The sequence below is a fragment of the Notamacropus eugenii genome, chromosome 2 (assembly GCF_028372415.1).
Source record: "Notamacropus eugenii isolate mMacEug1 chromosome 2, mMacEug1.pri_v2, whole genome shotgun sequence".
Taxonomy (NCBI): Eukaryota; Metazoa; Chordata; class Mammalia; order Diprotodontia; family Macropodidae; genus Notamacropus; species Notamacropus eugenii.
Genome location: NC_092873.1, coordinates 396,409,023 through 396,430,637, shown reverse-complemented (window position 1 = coordinate 396,430,637; position 21,615 = coordinate 396,409,023). Strand labels below are relative to the sequence as shown.

General features: G+C 38.2%; 1 protein-coding gene across 2 annotated transcripts in view; it reads right to left on the bottom strand.

Annotated features, from left to right (window-relative positions):
- ACTN2 (actinin alpha 2) overlaps nt 1–21,263 on the bottom strand; it is a 96,498-nt gene extending 75,235 nt beyond the window's left edge. Inside the window, exon 1 of one of the 2 annotated variants that reach the window (XM_072647558.1) lies at nt 20,804–21,263. In XM_072647558.1, the coding sequence (XP_072503659.1) occupies nt 20,804–20,929 (126 nt within the window). In that variant the 5' untranslated portion in view covers nt 20,930–21,263. The remainder of the gene's footprint in view (nt 1–20,803) is intronic. The other variant, XM_072647557.1, reaches the window with a different exon arrangement.
- Nucleotides 21,264–21,615: the final 352 nt, after the last annotated feature.

The window sequence follows — 21,615 nt, the reverse complement described above, 5'->3', positions numbered from 1 at the left end:
TTTAAGAATTCAAACTCCTTGTTCCTTAAATAAGTTTTTGGGTTTTTTTAAATACTTAAAAACAGTATTTCCATTCTTCACAATATTCAATTGTCTTGTCAGTTTGGTTGGGGAATGGGAGTGGGACAGAAAAGGAAATCAAACTTTCCCAAACCTTTAAGAAGCTAGCTTAGTACAACAATATGGAGCACTGAAAAACTCTATACAAACAATGCCAAAGTCAAACCATAGCCCCTACACAAAAGCCCCTCCATTTCTCCAGAGACAGCATTTACACAGAAAGAATTTCCCCTAGAAAGTAGAAATCTGGCTCTATCTAAAACCAAATGGACAAAGTGGTTATGAAAAAAAAATAAAACCTCCCTTAAAGCAGTTAACATTCTAATAAAAAAGAGGCAAGCTCCGTGAGGGCAGGGGCTGTTCTTTGTGTTTGGCATTCAGCACAGTTCCTGGCACATACTAAGTACTTGATAAATACTGAATAACAAATAATGATAATAAAAAACAGCTCCATTCAACAGATGTTAAGGTTCTCCAGATGTATCCATTTTTTTGACAGCACCAAATTGAGTCCACCAATCCCTGGAATACTACTGGACTTCCTTGATGAGATGGTCTCTCAAGAGTTGGATACAGCAATCCACACAGGAAAAGCAAGTATATAAAGAATGCATACTGGCCAGATTGCGATATGCAATATGACGAGCAGCCCATTAAGTTGGTTCCTCAGTATAGATATATCTTGGGCCCTGTAAAGAGACGATAAGTTAGACTGAGAGTTAAATATGAAGGCCAGCTGGATAGCATTTGTGAAACTGAGGAATACTTTCAATGATCCTAAGCTTCTCTCTACTGCCAAGGCCCATATTTTTTTTTTCTCCTGGTAAAGCTATATGTCTTTGGAGGAAAACAGATGAAAGAAAAATCTGAAATGTAGACAAGCTAAAGGGAAATGTAAATGACTGCAGAACATAAGACTTCTATGTGAGACATGACACAAAAGATATACTCAAGTCAACTGGATCAGACTGAACTACACTCTTGGGTTCTGAAAGAACTAGAAGATATGATTGTTGAGCCACAATGGTCATATTCAATGGTCATGGAAAATGGAAGAGATACCACAAGATTAGGGAAGGGCAAGTGGGGTTCCACTTTTCGTAAAATATACAAGAACAGAAACAGCAATCAAGGCCAGTGAGCTTGACTTTGATTCCTAGGAAAAATCTAGAATGGATCATTAAAGAGATGGCTGGCAAATGCCTAAAAAGGAAGTGATGATTACAAGGACCAGGAATGGTTCCATGATGAACATATTCTGCCAGACTAACCTTATTCTCCTTGTTGGTGATATTATTAAACTAGTGAGGGGAATACTGCAAATATCATTTACTTAGATTTCAGCTTTTGATAAAGTAGCTCAATCAATTCTTGTGAAGAAGAGGAAAGATGATGATTAGACAATAATACAGTCAGATGGATTCATAAATGGTTAGACAGCTGAACTCAAGAGTAGTTATTAATGACTCAATGCCAATGTGACAAGAGGTCTCTTGTGGAATACCCCATTGATTTTACTTTGCTCTGGGCTGTTTAACATTTTTTATCAATGAAATAAAGGCATAGAAGTATGCTCATCAAATTTGTACCAAGGTTGGAAAGGATAGCCAACACAGTCAGGAACCAAAAGAATCTCAACAGCCTAGAAAACTGGACTGAATCTAATAAGATGAAATTCAATAGTGATAAATGTAAAGTTTGGAACTATGGTACAAAAAATCTAGTTCATAAGTATCACTGAGGGGAAAGCATAAATAGGCATCAGCTGTTCTGAAAAAAGATTTGGGGGTATTAGTATCAATGAATAAGCAGTGGGATTTAACAGCAAAAAGGATCTTGGACTGCATTAAGAGTAGCATAGTGTCCTGTTATAGGGAAGTGATAGTTCCTCTATACTCTGACTTTGTCAGACCTCATATGGAATATTATGCTCAGTTCTAGACATCATAGTTTAAGAAAGACACTGATAATAAGCTGGGGAGGATCTAGAAAGGCAAGAGGATGATGAAGGTTCTTGAATCCATGCATATGAAGACAAGTTGAAGGAAATTGCCATGTTTAGCCTGGAGAAAAGGTGACAAACACTGGCAATAGGGGTAAGGGGATGATAGCTATCCTCAAGTATTTGAAGGGTTGTCATTTGGAGGAGGGATTATATATGTTCTGTTTGGCACCAGAAGGCAGGAACAGGATGAAACAGATGAAAGTTTCGAAAATGCTAACTTACACTTGATATCAGGAACCACAATCCTTATAACAGGAGCTGCCTAAAAATGAGATGGATTGCCTCAAAAAGAGATGGGTTCCCCTCCCTGGATTTCTTCAGGTAGAGCTTACTTTGGGAGTATGCTATAGTAGAGACTCTTTTTTTTTAAACCAAATGGACTAGTTGGTTACAGAGGTCCCTTCCAACTCTCCATGATTTTGTGACATTTTTATTAAAAGAGAGATGGGTCAGTCATGTATCAAAAGGAAAAGAAAACAGAGGGATGGCCTAATTCTTACACTGGTATTCACTAAAAAGCAAAAGAACAAGAAAAAGGTGTGACATGTTGTTGAGGGCCAGGGTGGAGTGCTGCTGACAAGATCAGGAAAGACCTTCGGGGAAACTGTTGTTTGAGACTGTGCTCGTTATCATCCGGAATGGCTCTCCATGCCCCCCAGATGTTGCTGTCTCCATGAGACAAACATGGGAATTACAGAAAACAAGGGATATGTAAAATAGATGTCCTCTAGGCTAACAGTCTTTAAAGACAATAAGACTGGCCAAATCACTGGGACTGGAGATGAGCAGAATGTCACATAGGCTTGCAGTTTCTGTCTATAAATACACTAACCCTGGGATCAATAAATGGAATTGGTCTATCTTTTCCCGCCTCCCAGGTCTCTTTTCTTCACCATATCACCAAGCCGTGTAGGGACGCGGGCGGTCCGCTACATCATGTATTGGGTGGATGCAAGACATGTACAGAAAACATATAGATGACAAGGGAGTCTGAATAGGTTACAATCTGTATGGTACATTACATAGCACTTCATCTTCTGCTTTGGGCCTTTTCATTGACCACTACTCAAACCTGGAATGTGCTTCCTCCACACCTCCCCTCAAAGAATGTATCCTCCTCTTTCTAGCAGAGGCAGTTCAAACATCGCCTTCTTGATGAAGCTTTTCTTTTTTAAATAACAGGTCCAGATCACATATATGCATACATATGTACATGTGTATGTAAGCTTCTTGAACGTAGGGATTGTTTCATTTTTTGTTTTTGTGTCCACAGTGCCTGGCTCATACTAGGTACCAAATAAATGATTAGAAAAAGCTGGGAAACAATTTTCACAGGCAGTATTAAGGCCTCATTTCTAAAATATGTAGAGAGATGAATCAAATTTATAAGAATGTAAATCATTCTTCAATTGATAAATGGTCAAAAGATATGAATGGGCAGTTTTTCAATGAAGAAATTAAAGCTATCTATAGTCATATGAAAAAATGCTCTAAATCACTTTTGGTTAGAGAAATGCAAACTAAAACAACTCTGAGATACTATCTCACACCTATAAGATTGGCTAATATGACAGAAAAGGAAAATGATTAATATTGGAGATGTGGGAAAATTAAAATACTAATGCATTGCTTGTGGAGTTGTGAACTGATCCATCCATTCTAGATAGCAATTTGGAACTATGTGTAAAGGGCACATCCTTTGATCAACTAATAGCACTATATCCCAAAGAGATAATAAAAATGGGAAAAGGACTTACATGTACAAAAATATACCAGCTCTTTCTGTGGTAGCAAAGAATTGGAAATTGAAGAGATGCTCATCAACTGGGGAATCACTGAACAAGTTGTGGTACATTACTGTAATAGAATACTATTATGCTATGAGAAATGATGAGCAGGAGTACTGGAAAACCTAGAAAGACTTACATGAACCGATGCTGAGTGAAGTGAGCAGAACCAGGAGAACATTATACATAGTAACAGCAACATTGTATGATGATCAATGACACTTAGCTCTTTTTAGCAGTACAATGATCTAAGATTTGAGACTCATAATGGAAAACACTATCCACATCCAGAGAATGAACTACGGAGCCTGAATGCCGATTGAAGCATACTATTTTCATTTTTTTGTTGTTTTTTCTTTCTCGGTTTCCCCCTTTTGTTTTGATTCTTCTTTCACAATATGACTAATGTTGAAATTTGTTTAATATGATTGTACATGCATAGCCTATTATCAGACTGCATGCCATGTTGGTGAGGGGGGAAGGGTGGGGAAAGAGGAAGAAAAAATTTGGAACTCAAAATCTTATAAAAAGTGAATGTTGAAAACTATCTTTACATGTAATTGGAAAAAACAAAATACTATTAAATGGGAAAAAATAAATACTTGGTGACTGACTGATCCCAGATACATCAATTCATCAAAACATCTCATTTACACCCATATAAATTGCTTTGGGCAAGGACTTAGGGGGGTAAAAAGGCAACCATAAGTTCTACCTTTCTGATCTAGGGACTGTAGGAAAAGTAAACAGAAAAGATAAAGAGACTTGGAGACAGAATTCAGAATCTTCTTCCCAAGTGCTCACCAGCCCAGATGTTTTCTCCTTGACTAATAGTAATAATAATAAAATTAACTAGCATTTACATAATCCTTTAAGATTTGCAAAGCACTTTACAAATATCAATTCATTTTACCCTTACAACAACCCTGAGAGGTAAATGCTACAATTATGCCCATTTTACAAATGAGAAAACTGAGGCAGGCAGTGAACTATCCAGGGTCACAGGGCTACTATCTGAGGCCAAATTTGGACTCAGGTCTTCCTGACTGCAGGTCTAGCATTCTCTCCACTCTATCATCCAGCTGCCTCTAGACAACTGGACTTACTTCAATACTTCTAAGACATGATATTTCTTATATGTGGGTACTACCTCCACTAGCATAAACTGCAGCTCTTACATATCTTAAATAGATCATCTTCATGAATCACTGTGGCCCTAAACTAAACATTCATTACCTAGGTGCCAAGCTTCTAGAGATGAGCCTTTTCAAACTCAGCTAGTCCTGTACCAGACAGACTATATCCCTCTCTGAGCCTATGCTCAAAGGCTTCCACCAGAGCTTGCCTTTTGCAGATAGGCATTTAGAGAATCCAAGATCACCTCCATACCAAAATGAAGCACCACAGTAAGACTTAATGAGAGGAAGGGACACCTGTAATGTATTCTCTGGATGGTACCGTGGATAGAATGGTCAGGCCTGGAGTCAGGAAGATTCCTCATCCTGAGTTCAAATCTGGCCGCAGACACTTACTACTAATTGTGTGACCCTGGGTATTTCATTTAACTGTTTGCCACAGTTTCAGTTTCCTCATCTGCAAAATGAGCAGGAGAAGGAAACAGCAAACTAGTCTAGTATCTTTGCCAGGAAAACACCAAATAGGGTGGTGAGGAGTCAGACACAATGGAAAAATAAACAACAATAAATTCTCTATCCAACAACATGTGAACTAGTTGCCTAAAAATGAATTCCTCTGCCAAATGTGTGCACATTAAATTCTCACTGTTTTTTACTTCCCTCACACTGGTAGCTCCTGGATAAAGACATATTTAAGAAACCCCAATAATTTGCGTCTTTTTGAAGTACGGAATGAGATGGGTAGCGGAGAAAAACAACCTCAAAAAAGGCATTCAAACTCTTCTCCCCAGGGTTACTTAGAAAGACAAAGAGTTCTCACATTAAGAATTTTCTTTCCTTTGAAATTTTCTTAGCACAGTTAGCAATCCTTCCCCCTAATCTTTGCTTTCTGTTCTTTCTGGAAGAATTAGTATCGTTCCCAGGGAAACGCTGCTACAATTCTGACTGTCCTCCAACGTATTCCACATCAACTCCTCTGCTCATCATGGTGGCTACCCCACCCACTCTAGATCTGTGCTATGCTGTAGGTGTCTTCTCAGCTGCAGTTACTCTGACTGCAATACTTTCTGACAGTTTTCTGAAGCCAAGTTAATTTTCTCAGCTAAGCCTTGGATTCCTACTCCCCCACTCATTGAAAATCTTATTTGTATTCTCAAGTTTCTAACGAACTCTGGCTTTTGATTGAATTCAGCAAACATATATTGAGCACCTACTGTATGCAATAAAATTAATAGTTAGCATTTATGTAGACAAAGTAGTAGGCTAGGCTTTTTTGTATTTTTTCACCGTGAGCAGGTAGGACAGAGCCCAGCATGTGGTAATTCCAGAAGAGAATTTCATGACAAGGTGGTTGCCATACCTCAAGTAGTACAGTGTCCATAAGTCCTCAAAGCAAAATCCAATCCATAGTTAGATCAGACCCTCGGCATTTGTCCACATATGTCCCTCTGCCTTTTTAGTTCAACTGTCCTAACTTTTCTTTCAAGAATAGCAAGGCTTTACGATGCTTTCCCTACTTAATGAAATCTACAGTGCTTCAAAAACACGTAACTATAGCGTACAACAAAAATGTGAGTTGCTATCATTGGGAAAGCAAATGTGATAGAGTGAACGCTATAGAAAGGATTCTAATTCAGGTCTGGACCACACTAGATGACCTCTGAGATCTCTTGAGATTTTATGACTTTGTGAAAGGAGCCCTGAACATAGGGACCTGAGTACATCTCAATATCCCCGGTAACTAAACCTGTGATCTTAGACAAGAGACAACTTTGGTGTCCAGATCTGTGAAATTTTAAAAAATACTATTTGCACCACCTACCTCAGAGGATTGCTACTAGAATAAAAGTTAGATAAGGTATCTTCCTAAACGTGAATCATTAACTTGAATCATAATCTTGCTTCATAAATCATCTAAAGACCCAGATCTTCCATAAAATCTATTTCAAATAAGTGAACACACTTTCTCAATTCAAGGCATTTGCCATATTCATATGAATATTATTTTCATATTGCTACAAATATTTTGCTTCCTATTGTTACAGGAATTGACTATTTGTTTTAATCATCCATCTCCTTGTTTGTCCATAATGCTATCTCAAGTTTTTAAAGTGTAACACTTTGGAGGCAGGAATTATATCTCTTTCATTCAACTTATGCACCAGTTAAACACATACTATGATCATTTTCCCTTCATGACCAGCTGTCTACTCCCTCTTCTCCATCACTGCTGAGAATAACCTAATCTCATCCTTCTCTATCTACCACCTGGATTCCTGCAAAGACTTCTTAACTACCTCCCTTCTGCCTTCTTCAGTTTTTTCTGAACAGAGATATCAGATTAAACAAACACAAAACATTCACCATGTCACTACAAGTGCTCCCCACTGCCATAGGTGAAAAAGCCCCAATCACCCAAGGAGAAACCTAAAGCACTTCAGAATCTGCCCCTTCCTTACCTAGAATTACTGAAATTTAGAAGAAAGGACTCTCAGAGAGGGAGAAAAGACAGCATATTTGTATATCCTAGGTAAGGTTTGAAAATTGCTACATCCTACCACCTCTAAAAATTATATTTCTTTTTTAAATTCCCTGATAGAATGCAGGCTCCTTGAGAGGAGGTATTCTTTTGTTTTTATTTGTATCCCCAGCAAATAAGCACAGTGCTGGTACATGGGAGGTCCTCAATAATGCCAACTAACTGATGCACAACTGTCAACTACAGGCTTTGGACCTCCACTGTAATATATATGACTTATCTCCAGTGTGCCATGGAAACCAAAATTTTCTGGTACTAAAAGAATGGATTTTAAAAAATAATAGCAAATATTATCCATCACTGTGTCTTCCATATGCCGCATAAAGTTGGCTCTACTTTGAGGTCCTTTAGTCCAAATCTCTTGTGATCAGTGATTCTCAATAATCAATAAATGTGTCTCAAAATTTCCTTAAATCATGAAACCTCCAGATGAAGTTTGCCACCAGGTCTTCCTAGCTTGGCATCAGAAGATCACAAGAGCAGTTCTATTATCAGAGGGGGAAAAGCAGTATCTTCATTCTAACTTCTGGGAAAATAGAGGTGAAAGAATCTCATGACTGGAGAAATGGATGTGGTGGCTCAATTAGGGACCCTTCTTAGTTGAAAATTTAAACATTTGTGATGCTTCTTCCTCATGTCAAAAATGTTTGAGCAAAAAAGCATTTAAGAACCACTGGCCATGCTATGAACATCCTCATGCCAATCCTATCTTCATTAATCCCCAAGATGAACTGTCAGTTCTCCTTAGCCTGGCCTTAGTCCCAGTGTTCTTCAAACACACCATGAGAGACAGTGGGGTAAAGTGGGGTGAGCAACGAGGCTAGAAGTTAGATCATGGACAAGGAGTTAAGTCATGAAGGTGACTAGAATTCATGTGATCTGACATTTAACCTCTCAGAGTCACAGGATATTAGAGCTAGAAGATAACTCTGAGAATAAGTTTAAAATTTTCTCCTTTTATGGAGGTGGAAAGATCCAAAAGAGTAAGACAACTTACTCAAGATCACACAGAAAAGGCCAAGCGTTCTCTCTCTCTCTCTCTCTCTCTCTCTCTCTCTCTCTCTCTCTCTCTCTCTCTCACACACACACACACACACACACACACACACACACACACACACACACACACACACACACATGCACACACAGAATCAGCTGTCAGACAAAAGAGAGGCACTTGTGCCCTATTGCTGGTAATACTTTAAAGAATTACCACATAAAATTCTCTCCATCTAATTATTTTCTTCTTTCTCTTGAGGAAACCAAATTATCTTCCTGCTTTTGTTAGAGATTGCTTTACCTTTAGGCCGTTGGTAGACTTTTTTCCATTCACCTACAGTCTTACTAGCTTTTTATTTAATTAAAACAAATATTTAACAAAAAAAAAAAAAGAACAAAACAGTCTCTGCCCTCAAGGAGCTTTTATTCTGTTCTAAGATGACTCTGGACCCCTTTTCTAGCTATTTGTGAAACAAATTTGAGAGCAGTAAGTCTTATCAGCCTTCTCTCAAAAAGTCTAGAAATGGTGGCGCCCCACTACTTTCCATCCTCTTTTATCTCCTTGCGCAGTCGCGTTGGTTACGTGACCTTAGTCCCTACCACTTCCCCTGGGACTTAAACAATAGCATGGTTAAGTGGAAAGAGCCATGGATTTGACATCTCAGTATGAACACCAGGTCTTTAATTTGCCAGGTACAAAGCTTTCAATTTTCACTGGTCCAGATTCCTGACTAGTTGATTTCCCAGTTCCCTTCCAGATCTTAAAAAAAAAAATTCCTATGATTAACATAGAACTCCATATTATTACCTGGCTGTTTTGTGTAGATTTGTCTTTGTTTCCCCAACTCAATTTTTAAGCTTTTCAATGAAAGAAGCCATATCTTACATTTCCTTTTTAAACCTCTTTGTCTCAACCAGTTGTCCTTGCTGTCCTTGTTCTCTGTCCTCCCCACTTCTTTCTAGTTCTACAATTATAATTAAAGGGACACTGCCATCACTATTGGGAAGGATGTGTCAATCTAACTACTTCCATTCAACTCACCATCCCAATAACTTTCAAAATCAAAGTGTGCCCCTGTGGTCATCATTCCCCTATGTATATGGAGTTCCAAGAGTTGTAGGGTAGTTTTAAGCTTTAATAGCTTAAACTGTTTTAATAGTTTAAAAATATACTAAGATTTTTGGAACACTCTGTACATTGCTTCTCCTATTCTATTGTCTAGGATCTAGGCACAAGATGTACCCTCTTTGAGGATAGAGATTGCCTTTGCTTTGTCTGCAAAGAATGCCTAGTGCTCTTCTAGGCATATAGTAAGAGCTCAATAAACATTTGTAATATATTCATTCCCAGCCTTTGTATTGCTAATACTAATGTCATTGGCATCTCTAATGATTTGAGTCTGGGCAAATACTAATTCAAAAAGCATTAAGTGCCTACTATGTGTAAAGCACTGTGCAATGCACTGGGGGTTCAAAAACAAAATGAAACCATCCCTATCCTCAAGAAACTTACATTCTATGGAGAGAAACAACATGTACACATATAAGTAAACACAAGGTAATTTAAAGAGAGAAAAGCTCCTAAAGGAGGTTGGGAGGGACAGAGAAAGCTTCCTATAGGAGCTGGCACCTAAAATGAGTCTTAGGAGAAGACAAAGACCCTAAGAGAGATGAGAAGGAAGTGTATTCCAGGCATCAGGAGCTGCCTTGTACCAAGACAAGGAGAGAGGAGAAAGAGAATGTCAAGTTTGGAATAGGTCAATTTGACTGTAACATGGCACAGCATCTGAAGGGGTAAATGTGAAATAAATGTGAAATAAAACCAAATAAAACCAAAAAGTAGGTTGAATCCAAACTGTAGAGGACTTTAAAAGTCAGGCTGAGGAGACTTTATATTTTATCACACATAAAATAGGGAGCCACTGAAGATTTTTGAGTGAGTGACATACTCAGACCTATGCTTTAAGACAATTTCAGCAACTGTGGAGGGTAGGTGGGTATGGGGAGAAACTGGAAGCAGGCAGACCAATATAAATGTAAATTCATAGCTAACAGAATCATAGTGAGTTTTAATTCTGTGTAAGAGCCGGAAAAGATTTTACATCTCTTAATACAGCACCCGTATTATATAGATGAGGAAACTGAGGTCCTAAATGGTTAAGAGACTTGCCCAAGTTCACACATCTAGTATGTAGCTGAATCAGGATTCAAACTCAAATGACTTGACTCAAATCTAGTGTTCTCTCCACTATATCACACAGTCTGAAGACGCAATTAAGGAAGAAAGGAAAGAAGAAGAAAGAGAAAGGAGAAAGATGAAAGAAAGAAAGACCCATGACAAGGGAAGCTATGGCTTAATGGATAGAACACAAAACATCTGACTAGTCTGGACCTTAGTTTCTTCATTTATGAAACGAGGCACTGGATCAGATGATATGTAAGGCTCTCAATCTATGAGGTGAGAGGCAATGAAGGTCTGAGCTATGATAATAAATGTGAGGTAAAGATCCTAGATGCTGCAGTGGTAGAACTGGCAAAACCTGGCAATTAAATGAAAATGAGGGATTAAGGCAAATGAAGAGTTGGGGATAAATCCAAAGTTGCATTATTATAGCATTCTACTTTTCCATACCACAACTTTGCTCATTGTATCTTCTCAGATTGAAATGGACTTTCTCCTCCTCTTCCTCTCCCAAATCTAATCATTCTTCAAGGACCAACTCAAATCCTACCTTCTACAGGAAATCTTCCTCAACTCTTGCTAATTCCAATGCCTCTTCTATCATAACTGCTTCCAATTTATCTTGTATATAGCTTGTTTTATATATGTTTATTTGCATCTTATCTCTTCCCTTAGATTCTAAGTTCCTTGAGGGAAAGGGAGTGTCTTCTGCTTCTTTTGTTTTGTATCTCCAGCACACAGCACAGTGCTTGGCACATAATAGGCACTTAAAAAATGTTTACTGATCAACTGATTGATCCCATCGCCTCATGAAGCCTTCTGATGTTACACCACGCCACAATGATTGCTCCTCCTTTTCTTTGTTCTCCTGTAGCACTAGCTTAAGTATAACACTGGTCACAGAACATTCTTGCTCTTAGTTTCATATTATTTCTATATCAGATTTGTACTTTTCATTTTTCAAACTAGATAATAATAAGCACCTTGAATGCAGAGAAGTTTCTTTTTTCAGCTCCAAATATGCATTAGCAAGCTATTCTACTGAATGAATAAATGAATACAAAATGAGTGAGAAACACTTATTAATCTCTTACTAGGTACTAAGGACTGGATATACACAGGCAAACTACCCTCAAAGAGGTATTATACATTTTGTGCCTACAGCCTAGGCAAAAGAACAGAGAGAGGCAATATATAGGGTGTTTCAAAAATCTTGGTAAAGTCTTAAGTTATTAAAGCTTACAACTGTCCTATGCCTTTGGATAACACCATGTACATAGGGGAATGGTGGTCATGGGGGAATATTTTGGTTTTGAAAGTTATTGGGGGTGGGTAGAGCCAAGATGATGAAGTAAAGGCAAGAACTTCCCTGAACTCTCCCAAATTCTCCTCCAAACAACTCTGAAACACTGAAATCAAAATTCTGGAATGGCAGGACCAACAAAAGGTAAGGGTAAAACAATTTTTCAGTCCAAGATAACTTTGAATAAGAAAGGTCTGTCACACCAGGGTGGTGGTCAGGCCAGGAGCAGCACCTTGGCAATGCCAGGAGCAGACCTTGGAGGCAACTGCATTAGAGGCAGCAATAACTTTGGAAGCTTTTAGCCCATAGACAGTAAGGAGTTTGGACAAATGATCAGAAAAATATTACAGAGGACCCTTTTCTGGTACTGGGTTCAGGACCCTGTTGCATTGCCCATACGTAGTACCAAACTGCAGTCCCAGGGCTAAAAAGGACACTAATGTTTGGTGGCCACTGGAGAGTAGAGGCTCTGGTCTCAGTTCCAGGGTAGAGAGGAGTGCTTGTGGTCCCTCACAGGGGAGCAGTTCTTAGCTCCAAGGCAGAAAGGAACACTATCTCTTGTGACTGAAGAAGAGCAGTTCCCCTGCTCTAGGGCTAACAGGGACACTAGCACTTGTGGTTATAGGGAACAAGGTCCCTTCCTGGGTTAAGACTAAGGCACAGGCCAGAAGAGCAGTAACCACAACTCTCCTTAGATTGTACCACCTTGGAAGTATCAACTATTTACGTATCCTCAGAACCAGCTCTGAAGAGAGCAGAACAAAAATTTGAAGCTTGTGACAATACCCACTCCATCCTAGGAGCAGAGCCCAACTTTAACATACAGATAAAACTCAAGAAATAGGCTGGAAAATTGAGACAACAACAACAAAAAGAACCAAACCATAAAAAGCTACTCTGGTGACAGGGAAAATCAAGACACAAAATCAGAACAAGACAACGAGGTCAAAACGACTATAAGCAAAGCATCAAAGAAAAATTGTGAATTGGACATAAGCCCAACAGGAATTTCTAGAAGAGCTCAAAAATAATTTTAAAAATCAAATAAGAGAGGCAGAGGAAAAACTGGGAAAAGAAATGAGAGTAATGCAAGAAAATTATGGAAAAAGTCAACAGCTTGGTAAAGGGAGCACCAAAAAATATTGAAGAAAATAAGATCTTAAAAATAGAATTTGACAAATGGAAAAAGAAAAAAGAAGTACAAAAATTCACTGAAGAAAAAAACCTTAAAAATTACAACTGGGCAAGTGGAAGCTAATGACTTCATGAGACATCAATAAAGAATAGTACAAAGGAAAAAGAATGGGGAAAAAAAAGAATAAAGGGTGAAATATTTCAGTGGAAAAACTGACCTGGAAAATAGATCAAGAAGAGATAATTTAAGAATTACTGGACTACCTGAAAGTCATGATAAAAAAAATCTAGACATCATCTTTCAAGGAAGAATGCCCTGATATCCCAGAACTAGAGGGTAAAATAGAAATTCAAAGAATCCACTAATCAATTCCTAAAAGAAATTCCAAAATGAAAACTCCCAAGAATATTATAGCCAAATTTCAGAGCCCTGAGATCAAGGAGAAAATATTGCAAGCAGCCAGAAAGGAATAATTCAAATACTGTGGAACCTCAGTCAGGATCACACAAGATTAAGCAGTTTCCATATTTAAGGATCAGAGTGCTTGGAATATGATATTCTAGAAGGTAAAGGACCTTCAAGGGGAAAAAATGGGTATTTTATGAAAAAGAGAACTTTCAAGCATTCAGATGAAAGAATCAGAGCTGAATAGAAATTTTGACTTTCAACTACCTGACCCAAGAGAAGTATGAAAAGGTAAATATGAAAAAAGAAATCAAAAGGGAATCAATAAGGTTAAACTGTTTAGATTCCTATGTAGGAAAAACTTATAACACTCAAGAACTTTTTCATTATTAGGGCAATTAGAAGAAGGATTTATAGACAAAGGTATGAGTTGACTATGATGGGATGATTTCCAAAAAATAAAATTAAGACATGACAAAGTGGGATGTAGTAAGAGAAGGGGGAAGGGAGAGGCAATATATCTCACATAAAAGAGTTATAAAAGGAAGTGCTCTTACAGTGGAAAGAAGATAGGGGTGGAAGAAAGGAGGTAACAATTGAACCTTACTGGTAATGGAATTAGGTCAAAGAGGGAATAACATACATACTCAGTTGAGTATAGAAATTGATCTTACCTTACAGCAAAGTAGGAGAGGAAGAGCCTAAGAGAAGGTGGGGTGGTACTGATACATGGGCCAGCAGATTAAGGGAGGCAGTAATCAGAAGCAAAACAGAGTTTTGAGGAAGGACAGGAGACAGAGACAGAGAGAGAGAGAGACAGAGAAAGACAGAGACAGAGAGAGAAAGACAGAGAGAGAGAGAGAGACAGAGAGAGACAGAGAGAGAGAGAGAGGAGAAAAATAAGATGGAGGGAAATACAAAGTTAGTAATCATAACTGTGAATGTGAATGGGATGAATTCACCCCTAAAGCAGAAGCAACAGCAGAATGGATTAAAAACCAGAATCCAACAATATGCTTTTTACAAGAAATACACTTGAAACAAAGACACACACACAGAGTAAAGCTGGAAAAGGATCTATTATACTTCAGCTGAGGTAAAAAAAAAAAAAAAAAGCAGGGGTAGCAATAATGATCTTAGAGAAAGCAAAAAATAGAACTAATGAAAAGAAATAAGCAGGGAAACTACATTTTGTAAAAGGTACCATAAATAAAGTAATGTAAATACTAAACATATGCACCAAATAGCATCTAAATTCTTAAAAGAAAAGTTAAATGAATTACAGGAAGGAATTTACAGTAAACCTATACTAGTGGGGGACCCAACTTTCCCCTCTCTAAACTAGATAAGTCTAACAATAAAATAATAAAAGGATGTTAAGGAGATGAATAGAATCTTAGAAAAATTAAATATGGTAAACCTCTGGAGAAACTGAATGGGAACAGAAAGGAGTATACATTTTTCTCAACTGTACAAAGAACCTTCACAAAAACTGACCATGTATTAGGGAATAAAAACCTTACAAAAAAAAGGCAGAAAAGCAGAAATACTAAATGAATCCTTTTCAGACCATAATGCAACAAAAATTACATCCAATAAAGAACCATAGAAACACAGATTAAAAATTAATTGGAAATTAAATAATCTAATCTTAAAAAAGAGTCTCAGAACAAAACAGAAAAACAATAGTTTCATTAAAGAGAATGACAACAATAAGACAACATACCAAAATTTATGGGATGCAGCCAAAGCAGTACCTAGGGAAAAATGTATACTTCTAACTGCTTACATCAATACAACAGAGAAAGAGCAAATCAATAAATTGGGTGTGCAACTAAAAAAAAAAAAACTAGAAAAAAATAATAAATTTAAAATCCCCAATTAAACACCAAATCAGAAATCCTGAAAATCAAAGGACAGGTTAATAAAATAAAAACTAAGAAAACCCTTGAACTAATAAATAAAACTAGGACTGATTTTATGGGAAAAAAACAAAAATAAACCATTGGTCAATTTGATTTAAAAAGAAGAAAACCAAATTACCAGTATCAAAAATGAAAAGGATAACTATATCACCAATGCAGATGAAATTAAAGCAATTATTAGGAGCTATTGCCCAATTATATGCCGACAAACCTAACAATCTAAGTGAAGTGAATCAATATTTACAAAAATATAAGTTGCCTCAATTAACAGGAGAGAAAATAGAATACTTAAATAAGGGATAGGATAAGGGCTGTAAAGAAGATGGTCCTTGAATATTTACTGAGTAATACAACAGGCATTTGGAATTATTTGCCAAGCAGAACTTTTGCTTGAGCAAGTTAGGTCAATTCAAATGCAATTCAATAAATATTTACTGAATTCAAACCAGTATTCAGCTTAAACATCCCTTTTCCTCAGAGAACATAGTGTGGTATGGTGGAATGAGCTTTGTCCTCCTTCTCTCCCCTCAAGAAGAGTAGACCATGCAGAGCCTAACCCAAAGTCAGTATCTACACAGCACAATATGTTTTAAGAACTATGTAGCATAACATGCCAGGTACACTAGACTACTAGGTTAATTATCTATTGAATCCTGAACTGTCTTGCAGCTGGCTCTGAATAAGTAGTCTTCCATACAGCCAATGTTATTTGGCAATGTTTTAGCATGGAGATGACAGGACTGATAGATGTGTACTCCTCTGGTAAATCAATCTTGCCTAAATTGTGAGCAATGAGGGAAAACTCCTCTGTATCCTATTCATCAGCTTATTCTTGAATTTTTCTAAAAAAATAACAGAGCTCCAGATATGATAAATGATTTTTTTCCTTTCCTTCTTTCCCTCCAACACCCCACCCAAAGTTTCTTCATGAACTGTTAACTGTAGATATGAATACCCTCTACATACATGAGCACTTTATATACATGCCCATTTATTACCATATAGGGATTGGACTGGTGCCTAAGATAAGCATTAAATACAGAGTTCTGTCCCTACTGAGAGAACAAACATTTTCAGCATTGCTGCCTTGACAAGTCACCTGATGATTAGGTTTCAGTTAATAGCTAAACATATATTAAAAGCATGTCCTTGGTTACAGAAGTGGCTTGCTTCCAGGAAATGGGTTACAAAAATATTCAACAGTACATTGTAAGGAGCTGTATTTAGCTTGAAAAGGAAGGCACCCCAACACTGTATCAGATATAATTAAATAATATGTGATACACTGCAATGATCATAAATGAATAACCTAATCATCTCAATCCTTTCAACATTACTATTTCAAACCTTAAAATCAACAGTATTGCTAATTTCTTCTATTCAGAAGTTGATTATTCATTGTGATAATTATCTTGTTTTATAGAATATACTTACTTGTCTCCTCCATTAAAGTCCTACTCCAATACTTCATGGCATTGTGGAGGCAATTCTAGGTCCTCAAAGACTATGCTGGAATCATATCAACTCAAATAGGTCTTATCAAGCTGAAAAGACTTCTAGTAAGAATTCATGGATTGACACTATTTATCAACTGGGCATCAATCTAGCTAAATTTGGAGAGGTTAATTATCAGAAAATTAAGCCAGAAGATAATTACATTTTAGCCTTAGAAACTACCTCTACCAAAAAAAAATCAACTATTAAAGGTATACAGAAGCTATAATGTATGTTAATTGAGAAAATATTCACAGATAAAATTCACATATGTCATGAGGTATTTTCCTATCCCTACTAATACAAGGCACACCTGAAAGATAAAGTTAATACCGACATCTTGTTATTTACATTCATAATAAATCCACCAGAACTTCCATAGAGTTAAGGATGGGGACTAGACCTGTTTTTTCACTGGTATAAGGAACTCTCAAGTGAGGAAACTTATAAATGCAGGTCAGAAGCTTCTCTACAACTTATAGTCTTAAATTGCCTAGTATCCTAAGAGGTTAAGTGTTTTCCCCAGAGTCAAATAGCCAATATGTGTGAGAGATACCACTGGAGCCCAGGTCTTCTGGCTTCAAGGCCAGCTTGCTATCCTCCATGCCACACTGTCTACCATATTGCTTCCTTTTGCAAAAAGGACACTACACTCACTAAAGTCCTTCTGCAAGAAGGAATTCCAAACTAAAGAGCCTGGATTAAGGTAGACTATGAAACCCTCTGAACTGTGGTTATTATTAGGTGCTGCATCCATTGTAACCCTATAGACGTCATCATGTGTTACCAGCATCTGTTGACAGATTTCATACCAGGCATATCACTGAAATGGCAAGTGTGAAGAGGGTAGCCCGTAATAGAAACAATGGCATTTTATTTTTGACCTGATCCAACAGATTGTCTCATAGGACATAAATGCAGTCCACAGTCAGGGCTGCACTGAGATCACAGTTCAACATTACATTACTGACTTGAGCAAAGCTGAGAGTTTGTGTATATTCTGTAGCAAAAGCAGAATAGGGAATTATTTTTAAAACTTATTTAGCACTGTTTTTTAAAAGCATTGATACCTTCGATCAAGTTCTTATAGTACATTATCTCCTATTTTTTTTTACCAGTCTTAAGTTAAAGAAACAGAATTCTCATTATAAACTCTTTAATCACATTTTAAGCTCCCTGAATGCTAGATCTGTTCTTTAATATATATATCCCAAGTGTTTTAAAGTTGACAGATTAAGATAATTCAACTTCTATCAATTTAAGCAGTTAAGTATCCCAAGTCTACTTTTTTAATTTAGAACAGTCATTACATTAGAAAATATTTTAAATGGGCTTTAAAAATTCAGTGTCCCAGAATACGTCAGTGTGTTGTTCAGAAATTCACGTGAACTCTAACCTGTTATTGTTCTCTAACAAAAAAAAAAGTGTATCACTTGCTTAAACCAATAATTTCTTAAAGAAATTCCAAATTTTCCTCCAAAATGGATCTCATGTATATTTTCTTAGGCATATGACTTTCTCTCATAGAGAAAAAAAGCAAACTTTGAAGCAAAGATCTATTAGCCTATATAAACAACATCTAAAAAACATTTAAATAACGCAAATCAAGACCTAAAGGCTGGAGGAAGAAAGAGCTTGTTTTCTTTGAGGGATAGGATACCACACTCAACACAATTCAATGTCTAGAAAATAAGACTAACTTCAGCTATTTCTTTGTTTATTCATATTACTCTCTGGATTTAGCCATGTGAACTTGCTTTATTATTCAATCTGAATAGCTGATTTCTAAAAACAGAATTCATTAGATTTTGCTGGTCAGTGACATTTAATGAAAAAAAGTACACAACTAACATTCCTAAGAGTTTGCATTTCCCTCACTATAATTTATGAAAAATCTTCTCATGAGTTTTGAAATCTTTTAGTCTTTCCTCTTCAATTTAACTTTCAATTTATTAATTCCAGATCATCTCAAATTTTAAAGTGGAAAAACTAGTCTACTGAGAATTACAAATAGGAGGTTGAGATGTAATAATTTTTTAATCGAAAAAGATCCTCTAAAAAAAAGTTTACGAAAGAAAATCTCCCAATATAAAAAACAAAGAAAATAGTATGGTACTTTATTACGTAATGGACAAAATGTGTGAGCTATGCAAAAGAAGAACTCTTTAATGTAGTTATTTGGGAGTCAAGGAAGTGTGAGTGTGATATGTTGTCTATTCTCATTCAATTTAATCCACAAACTCTGTCTCTACTATATGTAAAGCACTGTGGGTACTGGGGGGAGGGAGATAGCACAATTCCTTCCCTCAAGGAGATGTGGACAAGTAAGAATGACAGAGGAGTTTTAGACAAAGTGCTATGAAAATTCTGAGGAGAGAGAAATCATTTTCAGATGGGTATGGGCAGAGAAAGAAGGAAGCTTCATGAAGGAGCTGACCTAAGTATTTCAAAACACCAAGATGGTGACAAGAAGGAGTAAGCTCCAGGTATGAAGGACAGGTAATTTGTATAAATGCTCAGAATCAAAGCACGCATACATATATGCATGTACAATCATATCCATTGGGAGTTGGAGTTGGTGTATAAATGGATGAATTAGTGAGAGAAGTACATACATGATTAGTGAGAGTACATACATGGTTGAACACACATGTCATTCACTCATCCTAAAGTCAGTCCCCTAGAAGGGGAAGTTCCCTCTTGCTCCACCCTGCAGAAAGAAGGAAGGAAAAACCATAAAGCCATATTACTTTTATCAGGACAACATCACAAGAGGACTTGGTCTCTATTGCCTTGGCTGAGAAGTCTTCTTGCCCATAAATAAATAATAAGGGCTATAGCTTTTAACCTCCTGGTGAACATTCCCTATTTGTTCCAACCAAGAAGAGCAAGAAGCAGTGGAATGTTCCACTGGATCAGACAACAGCCAATCAGAATGGAGAGGCAGAGTCAGTGTTTTTAGAACCTGGCTGACTCCTCTGTCCCCGGTGCTTACCTCAATGGACTATATTTAAAGAGTGTAATAAAATGTCTTTTCAGTGAATAATACTATCTGGTATTCGTATAGAATCTCTCTCCAAAGGACCTAAAAAACTCAACAGACATCCTTTAATTAACTCATGAGAGCATCTCTCTGAAATAGAGGGGAAAAAAAGCAGAGAGCCTTGTCACCCTATTATTGGTATAATAAGTAAATAACTTATTAATGATTCTAGCTCACTTAAGATAGTGATTAGAGCTTTCATTACAATTACCCTATAAGGTTGTTATTAATTGGAAAGGAAAAGACTAATAAAGCTTCCTTATAAAGGGTGAACATAATTCCTCTGCTAAGGTCACAGAACTGGTTTGAGGGTCAAGGATGAAACTCTAGGGTTGGGGGGTTTTCCCCTATAAGATTTAAACATTTTTATATTATTATTCCAAGCACCCAGCAACCCTTCTTTCTGTGATCCATATATATATACACATATATGTGTATCCGTATATATACACATCAAAGGATGTAAACTCTCACTAAGGCTTTTGGGACACGTGTCGATTATTTTTCAAGATCACTATTAGATTTGAACCGCTGTAAAAACCTATGTTACATACATACACACACGCACACATGCCCACACAATACACACTCATGTTTCCATCTCTGAAAATGGATTCCTTCCTAAGCATCCCCAAGGGATGGGAATGAGAAAGGTCGTGACAGCGCCTAACTAGGAGGCCGGCAGGCAGGTGTCCCCCGCAGCCCGGAGCTAGCCCCTCTACGGGGGTTGTGCCTCGCCTGGACCAAAGGACATCTTAGGGCCACAGCGGCGCCCGATCCTTTTCCTGACCTTTCTCTGCTGCTTCTCCCAGGCGGGATCTAGAAGCAGGTCCCGGTCCCATTCTTCCTCCTGGATCATGTACTCGTCATCTTCGTAGACGTAGTTGTACTGCACACCTGGCTCGATCTGGTTCATGGCGCTCAGGTTGGCTCAGCGGCTCCGCAAGGACAAACGCGCGCCGGGGCGGTTCCGAGACTGACTCGGTTCCGAGGGCAGACGAGGGAGGCGGCGGGGCTTCCTCCCTTCTCGGAAGGCGCAGCTTGCTTCGGGATCCGAGTTCTTGGGGGGCAGGGACTTGGTGACACGGAGAAGCCCCAGGTGTGCGCGACGTCGGGCCGGCTGGGCAGGTGGAAGGTGGCGGGGGTCGGTGAGCTGGCTACCTGTGTGCAGGTTGACCTCCGCGCTCGCCCCTCTTGCAGCTGCACGAGCCTAGCCTCGGTGGATGCGCCTGCAGCGAGCACCAGCTCAGGCTCCGAGCCTGGGCCGCCGCTGCTTAATATCCCCGCCACCTGTCACGTGAGTCAACCCAGGCCGCGCCTGCCCCCCTTCCCCACCCCAAACACCCCCCTCCTTCCATCCCACCCCTAGCTCTCAGTCCCTCCGGAGCTCCAGAGCGCCGTCTCCCTCAGCACGCGAAGTCCCACCTCCGCTTCTCTTTTCCCTTTGCTCCCCAGTCTTCTCCCACGCCACGATCTCTGTGTCTCTGGCAAAGTAAAGCTTTCTCGGCAGCTCGCTCCCCATCCCTGGATCCTTATCTATCCCCTTCACGCCCACCCCACCTCCCCCTTGGTTTTCAAGAACTGGGTGCAGGGGTGGAAGCG